Source organism: Lepidochelys olivacea (assembly GCF_965140295.1).
Source record: "Lepidochelys olivacea isolate rLepOli2 genome assembly, chromosome: 10".
Taxonomy (NCBI): domain Eukaryota; kingdom Metazoa; phylum Chordata; order Testudines; family Cheloniidae; genus Lepidochelys; species Lepidochelys olivacea.
Window position 1 is genome coordinate 6945277 of NC_140420.1, and position 16449 is coordinate 6961725.

At 42.9% G+C, this 16449-nt stretch overlaps 1 protein-coding gene across 5 annotated transcripts in view; it reads right to left on the bottom strand.

The window, feature by feature from the left end:
- Positions 1 to 942: 942 nt before the first annotated feature.
- EPN2 (epsin 2) overlaps positions 943 to 16449 on the bottom strand; it is a 70813-nt gene continuing 55306 nt past the window's right edge. For all 5 annotated transcript variants that reach the window (XM_084640651.1, XM_084640649.1, XM_084640650.1 and 2 more), the window contains exons 6-9: positions 13487 to 13660; positions 10310 to 10402; positions 8867 to 9082; positions 943 to 5036 (exon numbers count right to left, since the gene is read on the bottom strand). In XM_084640651.1, the coding sequence (XP_084496777.1) occupies positions 4699 to 5036; positions 8867 to 9082; positions 10310 to 10402; positions 13487 to 13660 (821 nt within the window). In that variant the 3' untranslated portion in view covers positions 943 to 4698. The remainder of the gene's footprint in view (positions 5037 to 8866; positions 9083 to 10309; positions 10403 to 13486; positions 13661 to 16449) is intronic.

Below are 16449 nucleotides of genomic sequence, written 5' to 3' on the forward strand. Positions count from 1 at the left end.
CTCAGCCACAGGGATATGGTACTGGCCACGGAGAAAGGTGCATGCTGTCCAAAAGCGGACAATTCTGGAATAGCCTGCCAATACGGGCAGTTTTTTCCTACTTCATGTTGCAGAGTGGTTGGCTTGTGCCCCTGAAAGATCCCTGGCCCCAATTCTGTGAAAACAGGGGGTTGGACTAGGTGACCTCCTGAGGTCCCTTCCAACCCTGATATTCTAGGATTCTAAGGCTTCATCAGACTTTTAACATTTCATGCTCGGTATATGCAGAACTATTCAGGCCTCCTCTGATGTAAGTGAAAGTGTTTAAAAGCTGGTGCTATTTAGAATAGCTTTTAGCCACGTGGCCGGGGCCAGGCTACCAACATTTCTGTTTTACTGGATTACCAAGGACTATCCGCTGAATCTGAACGAAATGAGGATGGTCTCTTTAAAAAAATACTCATTTTTCCCAGGGCTTGCTGCTTCTGACCATGGAAGGGACCAGAACCTGCAAGGGAAACCAGACTCATAACTATGAGAACTATTACTCTAAACCAGGGGTTCTCAAACTAGGGGTCGGGACCCCTCAGGGGGCTGGCGAGGTTATTACATGAGGGGTCCCGAGCTGTCAGCCTCCGCCCCAAACCCCACTTTGCCTCCAGCATTTATAATGGGGTTAAATATATTAAAAAAGCGTTTTTAATTTATTGTGGGGGGGTCACACTCAGGCTTGCTACGTGAAAGGGGTCACCAGCACAAAAGTTTGAGAACCACTGCTCTAAACCGTTGTTAGATATAGCTTGGGATCTGGATTTTTACCTTAGGCTTTTCAAGGTCGGATCCAACCCATTGCCTTCCAGGAATACTGGACCACATCCTAAAATGACATCCTTTTAAAAACGTATCCCTTTTAAATAGGATGCGAATGCTACACTTGAGCAGAAAAGGAACGCAACTCTAGGATATAAGCAATACAATTTTAATTCTGACCCTTCGCCTACAACCCTTTGTCTTTCCACTGTTCTGATGGCATTGTTAAATATCACATTTGTGTGACATCGCTAGGGAAAAAAATGACACAAAGATACGGAACATTATGGTGCAATAGTACAAACGATAAATTATATTTATACAGTAAATAATGTCAATAGTCAGCACAAATTCAAAAAAGCAGCCTGCTCCCAGTATTATGAAACCAGTTTGGTAAATATTTCAATTGTAACACTTGTAAAGGAAGCGAGTTTTGTGAGATTCTGCTGTGAAAAATAAACCGTATATTTCTCCACAATTTGTGCAATATTAATACATACAGTACACATTAGAAACGGCAACAGTAAAGGGAAGATTGATAACAAAAGCGGTCTTAGCTATGGGACTTCAAAGAGACTGTAAACAGCACAACCCACTATGGTCTCCCTTCCCGGTCCCCTCAAGACATTTTAGTTTTTACATAGTATAAAACTGAATAAATAACTGAGCTTATTTTTGGGCTTAAAATTATACCAAGATGCTTTTACAAAATAATTAACACTATTTATCTTTGGTCAATTTGACCAGTAAGGCTATTCTGGGATACTAACAGTTTAAATGAAAAGCACCGTATTATCTGGCGGGGGGTGGAGAGGGGGGTGTCTGGAGAAATGAGAGTGAGAGTGAGATCAGGTACACATGATGTGCTCCATCAAAAAAAGAAAGAAAATCAGTTTAATCACTATTCAGAATGTGACCATGAAATGGATTTAACATTCTGGACACAACCGATGCTTTGATTGGCTAGGGCAAAAACAACCTTTCATCGCTGTTTATAGCCACCGGTATGCATGAGATCTTTGCAGACGCAGGTATGCCTACTATCGAAGAAACAAAAAGATATTTACCAAACCACCTGCGTGGTCTCATTTTTATGTGATTTCGTATCCCAACACACACTTCAGGCTGGGGATCTTAAGGGCGTTAACGTCCTTGGCTGAGGGCTCTGCAGCACCATGAGACGTGCTTGTCACTGCTCAGACGGCGTGCCTGGCCACGGTGTATTGTGCAATGTATGTAAAAAGTAGTATCACTCCTACAAAAGCGGGCTGGTAAAAGCTACAATTTGCCACTCGGCAGCTTTATTCAACCAGAGCATGTAAGTTCCCTACCAGGTCCGTAGTAAATTTTTATCACTCCAGGAGGGTAGCTCATTACTCTGAGCTGCAGATGATTTTAAAAGAATTACAAATATGACCAGCTCCATCCTGCCTCCAAACGAAGCTATCTAAAGTCTTTCAGAGGTTGCAGTCAGAACCTGTTGACTGAATGGATGCTGCCCTCATCTACACTTGGCACATACAAGCAACTGACTGACCGAAAGCCTGGGAAAATATCAAATGAACTAACTCCATAGCTGAGAAAATTAAACTGAAAACAACATGGAGTAAATCTTGCCCAGACCAATTGGAATTTTTTTTTTTCCATTTGCTTCTATCACAACCCAATAGCAAGAATTATGCCCTGCCCGGCCTTTACTGATTAATAACGTCCAAAAAGTCTTTTTCCTTATTTTGAAAGACAACACGGACAATTTGTTTTTGAAGATTTTCTGGGAGTGGACAGTCATTTTTCCTCCTACATAAAATATGAGCAGGTTAATATTCTGAAACCTACTTGTAAACCCAACAGCAACAAGAGGATAGAACAATCTGCATAGAAATACCCATGCATTCAGCTTTCCATACACTGAGATCTACTCCAACCTACACATCTAAAATGTGTGACTGTACGCCGGTTACGCTGGTTTTTGAGCCAGTTTTACTCTGGCAAAAGTATACAAATCCAGTTCCTTTCACACCAGTCAGTCCTTCCTTTATATGGCACATTAATGTGGGCTGTTACAATCCACATAGTATAATTACATCAGAAAGTGGAGTTCTGCCATTAATTTGTTTCAGCTTTTTTGTAATCCAGGGAAAGGCCACCAAAAAGTACATCAGTTCATAGGCAGAGATGCTCCAATTGAAGTTACAAGCTCTAGGACATTCCCCTAAATGTGCCCGGTGTATGTTTGCATACCATGTGAAAAGAGAGCTTTTAAAATGTTGCCATCTTAGAGAAGGCCAGGTTTATGCCAGTAACACTGACTGAAACCTGCGCACCGTTTAGTGCTGATGAATCCAAGACATGCGAGTTAAAACTCTATCGTTCAAACTTAACAATTGTCAATGGAACCAGCCATTGGCATGGAGTGCACCATTAGTTAAAAACATCAGCTGGTCAGATTCATGAGTCACTTTCATAGACTTAGAATTTTTAAAATGTCAAGAAGTCACGATTACAACAGGGAAAACAGCCTCATGATTTTCTTAAAGAGGCTGAAGTTTGTCCATTTTGGTAATCGTGAGAAAATGGGGAGTGAATTAAAGGAAAGGCAGCATTAGTGTTTTCTAAACGTAGTCTTAAGTAATATGTTCAAATTCATTTCCTCTAAAAAGTAATTAGTCATGAGAATTTGTTTTAAATGTCATTATAAAGTCTTAATTCAAAAATAAAATATTTTAGTGTTAATCTTCCCTTTTACATTTTCTTTACAGAAACAAAGAGCTAAAACCATAAATAAAAGGAGGGCATTAACCCATAAAAATGACATTGGCCAATATCTTAATTTTTCAGCCTGACCTGATAAAAGTCTATCAAACCTAGACAGTTAAATAAGAACCACATTATAAAAATTAGAAAAAAAAAAGACTATTCGGTTATTCTGCAGACTCAAATATGAAACTGTACTAAAAACAAAATATGTGCAAAAGTATACAAGAGTAACTGCATATAGCAAGGTTAAGCCTGAATTAGTTTTAAAGCTTGCCCCAACGAAACTGAATTCAAAGTTGTCCCGATGTATTTTGTTTTTCTTTCATCTCACATTGTAAGTCAAATAAAAATAAAATACACACAATCACTTCCAAACGAAGTCACTACTGGACAAGCACAGAGCAGAACACTCATTTATAACGAGTGCAGCATGCCACTCACGGGAAGTTCCTTTATAGTCCTTAGATAGTAGTGTACAATTCAACACTGCATACAACAGCACACGTTATACTTGACAACTTGAGAATTTTCTTCAGCTTTTTTTTTTTTTTTCCTTTCGAGACAAGCTTGCTTTCTCAGTCAAACTGCCGATCAGAAAGCGGTGAGATTTTGTGTTGCAATGTTTAATGCGTAAAACCAGACTTCTGGGCCCTCTGCTAAGAATAAGGACTATGGGTGAACCAACAGTCTAGAACTGTATATAGTTATGTGCAAAAACATTCACTAGCACTCCCAGTCTCAGGTCTATCATATGAACATGGGAAATGACAGATGTAGGTAATAGTAATTTTAGGATCCAGCACATTATCTGACATCTACAAAATAGCAAATGGAGTTTAAAATGGCAGGTTCTCCCTAGAAAGTGTATTGAAATGGTTAACAAAGTAACAAAATGGGCATAATCTAACTTTGGTGAAAAGTCTGAACATTTCATGTAATGCTCAACAAGCCAAAGTAAGGTACCGTCTGTAGCAAAGACTAGATTTAGATTAACTGGTAAGTATAGACAACTCTTCAAAGTTCGTAACTGTAAACTGCAAATCTACTTCCAAGTCGCTTACACGCCGTTCAGTCCAAGCAGATCCTGTTCGTTTTTCCCCAAAGACTTCAGCTTGGAAACATTATGAAAAGAAAGTTCCTTCGATTGGGTTTTTATAGGAGGAAAGGGTTAGTTGTATTTGTGGGCTGGGATGCCGATGGAGGGATTCCCGTACTATGAAGAGGCTGGGTCATTGATCCTGCAATGCTCATGTTCATCCCCTGGCCCATTCGAGTGATAGATGCCATGGTGCCCATAGCTGGTAACGGCGCCATTCCCACAGCCACCGGTGCCATGGAAGACAGAGGTATTGGCTCCATGCTCATTGCTGGCACAGCATTAAAAGAAGGACTTGTGCCCATCACGGGACTTGCTCTCATCTGATTTAGTGTGAGGGGCTGGGGCTGATTCACTTGGAAGGGGTTGATTGGAGTTGGTGCTGTAGCTGTCCCTAGTTTGAAGAGAGAGAAAAAAAGAATGCAGCTTCAGAAAGGTCAAGGTTTTGCAGGCATGCCATGTATATTTACAGATAATACTGCCCTTCCCCTCCCCTCGGAAAAAAAAACAACCACCCCGAAAGAACAAACACTTCTAATGTAAAAGAGATTTTCAATACCATTGACATATACTGGGCCACATGTCTCTCTCAGTGGCACAAATTCCATTTACTTCAGTGGATATATAATTATAATTTGTCCCACTACATCTTTAAGAATGCCAGCAGAATACCACAACACCGATGGGTAGTCTTCTGTAAGACGAGCTGTACAAACAGATTCTGAATTCATCAATCAGGAGTGTGCCTGAACATGACATTCTGATGATATATTGCAACAGATAATTACAGGTTATTTTTATTAGTTTATTGCACTTTGGCTACTGTACATTTGTTCTCCCTCCCTCTCCTCCCAAGATTTCAGCCATTTCACTCAGTTTAGAAGCTGTTCAGGTATTTGGCTCTGAGATTTGTCAGGAATTCATAATGTAAACAAGCAGTTTCCGAATTACAGTAAAGCTGGAAAAAGCAAAGAACTTTCCCAGCAATTGAAGTCTTTGAACCACTGCCAACACTATACATTCTTTATGCCATAGATGTTTAGACTTATTTGGATGGCCCAGTGAACCCGAGTAAACTTTTTCTAGCAACTGCTAATGACAGATATGACAGCTGAATAGTGCTAAGCTGCTCAGAACCATTGTTCATGATTCTGTTTTCCCCAATATTTTAAGGAATTTCATAAACAAATATTTTTAAAAAAATATTGAAGACAAATGACCAGCATTTTAAATAATCTTAACGCACAGCAGGTTACCACATACAGAAGTTTCAGTGCACAGAAAGATACTAAAGTAAGCGTTTTCTTCTATTTGTTTACCGTGGCAACACCACTTAGTCTTTACCATAAAGAGTCATAAATGCTACTACAGTACAGGCCTTTTTGCAGGAGAACTACAATGGCAGATTAGTTTCCAAGGGTTTCTTTTTGATCAGCTGAGGGGACGACCTATTTATGGCACCGCCATATCCTACTGAAATGTGGACTGGAGTGAGCACAACCAGACTTCGCCTCCCCTTAACACAGTTTGTTTGCACTCTGGTACTGCTGGCAGCATTAATGAAAACCGTTATTTCCCATGTCATCAATAAAATTGCCTGAAGAACGGTGCCAGGGCTGGGGGGAGAGACTGAAGACAAAAACAGATTTTGTAGCGAGAGGCTAGTGGTGAAATCTTCAGGAGAGCTTACGGTCAGGTCTACACTTCGAATCCGGCCGCCACAGCGCTTCCGCGACAACACTACTGCAACAGACGCTCGGGAAGGAAGGTTGTCCATAACTCAGAAACGTTCGTAACTCTGAACAAAACACAGCTCCAGCAGGTCACACTTCAGGCCAGGTTCCAGAGGCAGCTTGGCAGCTTCCCTGCAGGCAACTTCTTGCAGGGCAAGTTTGTCCTCCTCCCGAGTGGGGTGGGGGTGGGCTGAAGGTGAAAACAGCATGTCCCCCTCCTGGGGGGGGGATGGGGTGGTGACATGCAAAAACAGCCTCCCAACCTCCCCCCAGCCAGGGGAGGGGGTGTGAAAACAGTACCCAAAACTTACAGGAAAGCAGTGCAGACCCCAGTGCTGCTCTGGCTCCCTTGGGCTGGCAGCGGGGACTCTCAGTTTTGCCTGTGAATCTCAGCATCTTCAACTCCTAGCTGTAAGTGGGTGCCCCGTGCGTGCAGTTCGGGGTAGGGGTGGGGACAGGCAGCTCAGATCTGCCTACCTTTAAAATGCAACACAGGCACAGTACAATATTTGCTTTTGTGTGTGTGTCTCCGCTGCTGCCTGATTGGTTACGGCCGGTTTCACATGGTGTCTGGTTGACTGGTCAGTCTGGAACTTGTGGTGTTCGTATCTTTGAGGTTCTACTGTACGCCAAGAGGAGAGCTTCTCTCATTGGCATAGTTAATCCACCTCCACGAAGGCGGTACCTCTGTCGATGCGAGATGCCCTCCCATTGACGTAGCACTGTCTACGCCAGGGGTTAAGTCAGTCTAAATGCTTTGCTCAGAGGTGTGGATTTTTTACATCCCTGAGAGACGCAGTTATACTGACTTAAGTCTATAGTGTAGACCTGGGCTGAAGCAATCCAAGTTTCTAAGTCCCATTTTCAAAAGTGCGTTGGGCAGTTTGGAACCAAACAGCTTGTGATTTTGGAAGTGCATTAATGTGTTGTGCATTAATTGGTCTGTGTAAACCCTGCTGGTGTGCACTCAGAGCTCCCTAGAGGGCTTTAACAGTGCAATATATTTTGATATTTTAATGCAATTCAGAATTAAGAGGGCCACAGGTATATTCTGCGTGAAAGAGTCCAGGCTTTCGGTGGGGTTTTTTGTTTGGTTTTGTTTTTCTTTTGTTAGGTGGGGGGTGATGAGCAGCATGCAGATTATACCAACAATCAATGCTCCAGTACTGTGGACTATATTTCAAAATGATTTCATAACGCACTCATCTTTTTTATTTTTGTTTTTAAAAGAACACTGACTATAATCAGCCAGGACTGGCCCAGAACAATATTGAGTATGCCTTGCTGGAACAAGCTGGGTGGAGTTCTACACCAGTAGAAATGGCAGAGAAAGAAGCATGTTCTCTAGAAGTTAATATCTAAACACAACTTGAATTGATGCTCACTTCGTCTTTGCCTTTAGGATCCAGCGTAGTATCACAAGTAATATCTAATGTCTCCTACAAAGGGTGCCACCTTCACCTCGCAGGGGATGGAGTATATTTAGTATGCCTTCATCTCTATTTACTATAGCTCTTCCATGTTTTAATATAGCAGCTTTTAATACTTTTGATTGAATATATTATTTTTAGCATTTATGTTCACGTTTGAGAGGAACAATGCACACATGGCTAGCCAATGCCTGCTCAACATGTGCAACTCCCACTGAAGTGGATAGTTTCTCTCAGGATCCAGCCCAACAGGACTAGACTAAGAATAGGAAGCAATTATTAGGGCTTAGGATGATACAAACAATAAAGGAGGGCACTAGAATTTATTATTTGTGTAACAGGAGTGCCTAGGCACGAGCCAAGATAGGGGCCCCACTGGACTGGGCAGCATACAAACTCAGAGTACAAAATTCCCAGCCTCAAAGAGCTTCTGATATAAACAAACAAGATGTTTGAGGGGAAACAGGCAAAAAAAAAATTATGGAACTACCATGCAATTTGTTGCCATCACATTATTCACTATGCTTGTGTGTTCTACCGCTTCCCTGTCCTATGCCTGTCTTCTCTATTTAAACAATATGGACCCATTGTTTCTTTGTATTCCCACATTTGTTGTCTGTTGTATTATATACCTGGATTGTAAACTCTTAGGAGCAGGGACTGTCTTTTTGTTCTGTTTTTGTATAACACCTAGCACAATGGGGTCCTAGTTCATGAATGGGGCTCGTAGGTGCTACAGTAATACAAACAGTAAATAATCATGAGAGTTGAAGTCACTGCCCCTGCCCCCAAGATAACACAGCAGAGCCAGGAATAGAACCCAAGTCCTTCCATGTATCAATCCATGACCTTTCCACAAGACCATGCTGCCTCTCCCTCCTAATTGCAACAGAGCAAGTCCTGCTGGAAAAAGTAGTCTAGCATGGCAAGCAAAACAGGAAGTACAAGACTTAGATTGAGCTATGTGCACCAGAGGTGAGCAGGGTTTCTTCTACAAGAACAAATTTGGAAGACAAGATTAAACAAAGTTATATATTGGAAAGGGATGTACTGAGCCGTACCTGGAGCTAAGAATGGATTCAATGATGGAACAGGTTGTGGTGGCTTAGACACCAATGAATCCAGATTCACCAAAGCTGCATTGGGCCCCAAGAAAGATTCGGGGGTTTTCCGAGCTGCACTTTGTTTGCTTGATGTCATGTTCGTGGGCTGAGAATCAAAGAGATCAGGACTTGTTGTACCACTATGCTGGGATGACAAAGTGGAACCCGACTCAGCTGTAACAAAAAGTCAAGAACAATCTGTTAGGTTCACAATGTTAAATGCTACAATTTACTAAAACCAGTGATCTGGCTGTTCACAATGTATTATAATCATGCAAGACAAAAAAAAGGCTGATGAAGGAAGCAAGTGATTTCATTCTATTACTAAAAATATACTCTTGAATCTGATTTTATACTATAATTTTGTTTAAATTGCCAAGTATGTTTTACACTTTTAGCAGGTTGTTAAATATATTAAATCCTAAAAAGAAAAGGAGGTGAAAAGAAGAAAAGAAAAGAAGTGAGCTGTAGCTCACGAAAGCTTATGCTCAAACAAATTTGTTAGTCTCTAAGGTGCCACAAGTCCTCCTTTTCTTTTTGCGGATACAGACTAACACGGCTGCTACTCTGAAACCTGTCATTAAATCCTAAGTATCCCACAAAAGTGTAGAACAGCAGAATTACAACTGCAGTGTAATATAAACAACGCTTCTACCCAACTGACCTTGACATCCTTCTTTAGTGTGCTGTGATATAGACACGAATAAATAGCCTCTATGGAGAAGATATTCATAAGCATCAGAACTGTGGCCTCTGAACTATCATCTTGGTATATTTTTTCATTCAGTGTTAGCCATTTCTCAATTGCCCGATTTCTTTTAAAAGGGGGACCTGGACCAACGCTGAGCTACGTCACCAATCTTACAGAAGGTGCCCCTTATAAAGAGGTACAGAGTCTCAAAGCATTTACATTTTTGAAGTCTAGCAGTTTCATTTTCATTAAGTGAAATACAAACTTCCACATGAGTGGACTTTCAGTAATTCTTCCACTATTGTTGAATACAAGTGTTTCCATGTCTATTTGACAAACCATCTCTCAGGTTAGTGTGTTTCCTTGCCTCCTTTCACGGCCTTCACCCAGTCACCATGACTCACACCGAAAACACGTGCGGAAGATACGGTTTAATTAAGCGTAAGTCATTGTGCTCAGTGCAGGGGTTACAGGATGAAACTGTATAGCCTGAGCTACACGGAGGTCCGGCTACATGGCGGTAACTGGCTTTTATTGCTACATTATCTGCAACAATTGCAACAAGTTCTACCTACTCCCCAGTTTGAACTTTTCCACTGTGAAAGGTGTATCTTGTTTCTGTCATAAAAAGATTAACAGTTGGTTTAAAAACCTGTTCCTAAGATTACCAACAAAACTGCCCGTTTGCCAAGCATTCATTTGATCCGTACCTGTCTTTTTGGAATTCCGAAGGTTATCAAATTCAGAAAAGTCATCTTTCCCTGCACCATTCAAATTACTGAAAAGGCCAAACGACGTGCTTCCTGATCAGGAGAACAAACGACACCTCTCGTTAACAGATCTTTACCTGCATCATGTCCAGTACGATTAAAAGCAATTTCTAAACCACTCATTACTTGAGAAACCATTTCCCTCTGTGTCCTGTCATGGCCATTAAGGTTCAGCTGGCATTACCCCAGAGACCAAACTCTTTAGGACTAGTAGCAGTGCATTTTCAGTATTTGGCCTTTACCTACGGTACAATCTTCCTCTGATTTTTCATGATGGAGGGCCTTCAAGGCACATGTAATTAAGTGTCTTTAGGTTGTAGTGGAGATGGTCAGTGATTTTACTGCCCAATATAGAAGGTAGCATACATATTAACTAGCTGAGCAATCAAGTGGTGCATCCAGATGCTGTGGGGACCGGCATCACAAATTCTATGTAGTACTGGAATTAGAAGCATGGATATAAGCCAGTGATAACAAGCAAAATGGAATGTAAGTGTGGCCATACTTGGGATAAGAATTTGATTCCCAAATTCAGCTTCTTGTTTCACAGATTAAAGGGACTGGGAGGGCAACAGAAAAGATGTGCTCAGTACCTGGCGTAGATAAGGTGCTAGAGTGCTAAGCAAAGGGGAGCCTAGCTTTACTCTGCAATCAGTGAAGAAGACACATTCACTAGATGTGGAAACACCTTTAGCAAAAAGGAAGGGAAAAAAACCTATGTAAATAAAGAGTAATTATATTACCCCAAACCTAACAGGGTTGGAATTTGAAAGTCACTTTTTAAATAGCTAGCATTAAGCTTCATTACATTTTAAATCATCACAATGACACTTAGAGGCGTCTAACCAATCAGCTCACAGAGATAAATTATGAAGACAGAATACAAGTAAAGATTTTGTATTGCAAATGTTATTTATCTCCAGCAAAAAAGAGAAAGTTATAAAATATCTTTAGTCTCATGAATTTTACAGAATTATTTCTAAAACATTCCATAAAAAGCCAGACATGATCTTAGATTAGACATGATCTTGACATCATTCCACATACACATCCTTAGTTTATTATAAAATGTACAGAGATGAATGATTGGGTATGGGTCCTGCTTTTGAGCAGGGGGTTGGACTAGATGACCTCCTGAGGTCCCTTCCAACCCTGATATTCTATGATTCTATGATTGCAAAGAATTCATTTAGCACAGAAAGTCATGGCACCCATGCACCCCCCCCATCCCTACCCCCGCTATTATGGTTATTGGGAGCAGTGTCACAAGGGATAAGCAAGGAGTTGCAGCAGCACCTTCTACACTTCGTTACGTAAGAATTTACAGAGGGAGCTTTTCAAAGGCCCAAAGGGCAGGTAAGCACTGAACTCCCATTTGCGCCTTTGAAAACCTCCTCCGCAGAACACTGGATGCTGATCAAACCCTGAACTGTCAGTTTCCATCTACAGAGACATCCTTCTGCACAGCAAGTCACCACACTGAAAGCTTCAGAACGACGGACATTTTCAAATTGTTTTAATTCTCTGGTTTTTGGAAACTAAATGTTTAGCTAATTAAAGAGCAGACCAATGGCAGCAGTGCAGTCACAGGTACATGGCTGAACTGGGTGGCAGGTGTACATAAAGTAAAGACTGGAGAGGATGTGAAAGGGAGTCTGGAGGAAAGAGCCACACAAATGCAATGCTCTGACTCAAAATAGCAGCACTGAAATGTCTGTCCTAAAGTCTATTATATACTCCTGAGGATATTCTGCGCCTAAAAATTTCACGCACAATATTTTAAAATTCTGCAAATTTCGTCAAATAAATGTGGAGGCTCCAGCATAGCATTGGAGAGCACAGGCCACTGGCTGCACAGAGGTGGGAGATCACTGTGCAGCTTTCCCCTGGGACACGGACTCAGCGGTGAGGCTGCACCCAACCCCGACACAGCGCAAGGATGGAGCTGGACCCAGAAACACCCCAGGGCCCTGCCCCTGTGCCAGGTGCACCAGGTGTGGGCAGGCAGGCTCAGCAAGGCAGGATCCGAGTGCAGAGGGGCTTAGCTTGGGGGGATCCAGGCGCGGGTTGAGAGGATTCTATGTAGGGCAATCTAGGTGTGGGCAGGTGAGTGGGTGATCCAGGTGCGGGGGGACATATGGATGAACAGGGGCTTCTTGGGGGATTCTGGGTGCAAAGGTAATGGGACTCTGCAGGGGGGTCCAGGTGAAGGTGGTTGGGACTCGGGGGGTGGGGGGGCTGAGTGGGGGGATAGAGCTCAGCGGGGGGGCTCAGTGGGGGTGTCCAGATGTGGGGGACTGGAGCTCAGTGGGGTTGGGATTCAAGGGCAGCTGGCTGGGGCTCAGTAGGGTGGGGTTCTGGGTCCGGGCGAGGGAAGTGAGGCTCAGTGGGCAGGTCTGGGTATGAGGGGGTTGATGCACAGGGATTGGACAGACGGGGGAGCAATTCCCTGTATAGTGACCCCTCCCCCTGCAGCTGAGGAGTGATGGGTGCAGGAAGCGTGGGGGGGGAGGGGGGAGGAGGAGGAGTTTGCAGAGCTTCCTACAGCTGTGGGAGAAATCTGACCCGGCCCCGGATGACGGGCAGGGGAAGAGGAAGTCCCATCTCCCCCAGCCCAGCCAGGACTAGCAGCTGAGCCTGGCACAGGGTAGGAGCCACCAGCCATGTCTTTCCCAGTCTCACCCCCACCCCACAATGATTTACCTCTCTGCCGGCTGCCCTGGGCACCTGAAACATACTGCTGGGAAGGATCACATGACCGCTTTTGTGGCTTCCCTTTGCTTCCACGTCAGAAAGTCATTTTTCTGCCGGGAAACAAGGAAATCTGCGGGGGGCATAAATTCTGTGCATGTGCAGTGGTGAAGAATTTCCCCAGGAGTAATTATAGGTCTTATTTACTTTGAAATCCAGTACTACAAGTCCTTCAGTGCAACTGTTTCTTTTACCCACTCCATTTAGCAACTGCCCACATCTCACCTTAAGTTAGTCAATGACTAGAGGCTGAAAAAGTAACTCCCTCAGTACAAACAAACAAACTTTAAAGGCATGCACACTTATACCACAGGTTCAGTACAGCCTATTTACTGGAAAGGATGTCAAATGTAAACAGTCTCTTACCAGAAGTGGAAATAGGTTTGTTTGCAGCTGCTGGTCCCCATGGATCTACAGTAGCTTTTGTTGCTACAGAGAATGACTGAGAAGGAGCCCAAGGGTCTACATTTTTGGAGAGAGACTGAGTAGTGGATCCAGTTGGTGCTCCCCATGGATCAACAGAAGTAGCTAGCTTGGCACCTGCAACAAGAGACAGTTGAATCACAGATCAGACATAAAGTCACTTGGAAAAGATTTCCTAGACAATTAATTGTATTAAGTTATAAACACTCCCTCTGCAAAGTAAGCACTAAGAGAAACCTGTGAAAAATCAGACGCTGTGTTACATCAATTTTGCCGTGCTACAAGTACAGACAACAACTTTCTGTGGAAGACTCCTGAAGAATAAAAGTAAGCTCCCGCTTGAAGATTTAATTAAACGTGCAGCAATTTGCTTTCAGGGCAAACTGTCACTCACCAGTAACAGCCATGTTAGTCTGTATTCGCAAAAAGAAAAGGAGGACGTGTGGCACCTTAGAGACTAACCAATTTATTTGAGCATAAGCTTTCAGGAGCTACAGCTCACTTCATCGGATGCTTATGCTCAAATAAATTGGTTAGTCTCTAAGGTGCCACACGTCCTCCTTTTCTTTTTGTCACTCACCATGGCACAGAATTATTGTTCAGCTTGAAAGTGACATATTAAATCACAGGTTACATTTAAAATAAACTCAAGGGAAAGATCATTTCTATAAGCCATTATCTAAAAGAAACCAAGGACGCAATGTAAAAACTTGAAGTGTTCAGGGAAAAACCTACTTAAAGGCTTAAAATGAGCCATTCTGAAACTCTCTCCCGTTTTCCACCATATTTTAATTTTGTAAAACAAATCCTTCAACTTTCTCTGAGCTACAATTTTTCTTCCCCGCTTGTGATCACTATTCTTGCCATAGGCCCTCTCTAAATTGTCCCCATCTGTTTCCAAATCATCCTCTCTGTTCTTTTCCCTACTTTAATGACTACTTTTGGCTGTAATTATCCATCACCATCAATACAGATCCCTTCTCTAAGGTTTTATTCATATGCAAGTTCAGGACTCTTATTTTTAATGAAAGATACCTACACAGCACGTTTGATCCACCCTATTTCAGTGCATGATGATTCAAGCCTGATTCTTCACTCCCACAGAACAAAACCCCCAAATTATTTATATTTCAGTAAAACCTAAAGGCCCCAACCAGGGGTTGAATCGAAGACAGAGTCCCTGCCCTAAAGAGCTTATGATCTGACAAGACAGACACAAAAAACAAAACAGCAGTGTGTTGAAAGTAAAGTCATATTTCTTGCTATTATCATCCTCACATAAACCCCCTTTCCCTGCCAACCTCCCTTGTGATCAAATGCCAGTCAAACTTCTTCACAATCTTTGCTCAGCCCAAGTGTCCTCCTTCCACCCTCCTACATCGCCATACAAAAACAGGTTTCAGAGCAGCAGCCGTGTTAATCTGTATCCGCAAAAAGAGAAGGACGACGTGTGGCACCTTAGAGACTAACCCATTTATTTGAGCATAAGCTTTCGTGAGCTACAGCTCACTTCACCGGATGGTTAGTCTCTAAGGTGCCACACGTCCTCCTTTTCTTCATACAAAAGCACTCAGGCTCAAATGCAGGTCCCACTGAAGAAGCCAAACTTGGGACTTCACCCTCAAGTGAGGGCTACACTTTACAGCTCTGCTGTACCAGGAAAGCACTTCTAGTGTACATGTAGTTTATACCAGCAAACCTGCACTTTCGCCAGCACAGCTCATTCCAGTCCTCTCCCCAAAAGAGAAATACGCTATACTGGCAAAAGCAGCTTTGCTGGTATAACTGTGTCTGTATTAGAGGTTTTTGCTCTATGCTACGTTGGTCAGAGGCCTCATCTCGTCAAATGCCTGACTGGCATAGCTATGCCAGCAGACATCTATAGTGTGAACCTGGTCTCAGGCTCAATCCGAGAGGCAAAACAGCAAACTGCCAAAAGTCTGAAAGGCCTGCTCTTGGCTGTGTCCCCTCCCCCATAACGAGGGGTGGTGGTGAAGTGTGAGATTCTGCTCAGCACTAGAAAGAGCAGGCAAACAGACAACCAAACAGTATTTCCCCCCCTACCAACATCACCTCCCCATCTCCCACAAAACAACTCAATTCCACCTCTCACTTGCCCAGACCCAGTACTTGCTGCAGACCTCCTACCTATCTGCAACAAGCAGTAGCAATCAGAAAGAGCAGCCCCAGCCCTTCCTTTGATGTTTCCTTTTGGAGAGGCATTACTACAGTTTCACACAGTTTTTAACAACGTTCTCTGACAGTGTATACAAGCATCACAAAGAGATCAGTATTTATGATGCAGCCACCGACTCAACAGGAGCACTTTGGTGCCTAGGAGTCATCCTTATAGTCTGAAGATTCCAAGGAGCATCTTTAAGGAAGCAACACTTGGCAGCAAATGTATTGTAGGGCAACAAAAATGATTAGGGGACTGGAACACATGACTTATGAGGAGAAGCTGAGGGAACTGGGATTGTTTAGTCTACAGAAGAGAAGAATGAGGGGGGATTTGATAGCTGCTTTCAACTACCTGACAGGGGGTTCCAAAGAGGATGGATCTAGACTATTCTCAGTGGTAGCAGATGACAGGACAAGGAGTAATGGTCTCAAGTTGCAGTGGGGGAGTGTTACGAATTACACCTGATAGGACACGCACACCAATGCTACGAATTACACCTGATAGGACACGCACACCAATGCTACGAATTACACCTGATAGGACATGCACACCAATGCTATGAATTACACCTGATAGGACACGCACACCAATGCTGCGAATTATACCTGATAGGTCACGCACAGTTCGAATCTAGGCTGAGGCACAGAAACAAAGTCCACAACTGCAGAGTACCCAAAAGACACTAAGTTTATTACGCTCGAGCATGGTGCCCCCTGCTAGCCAG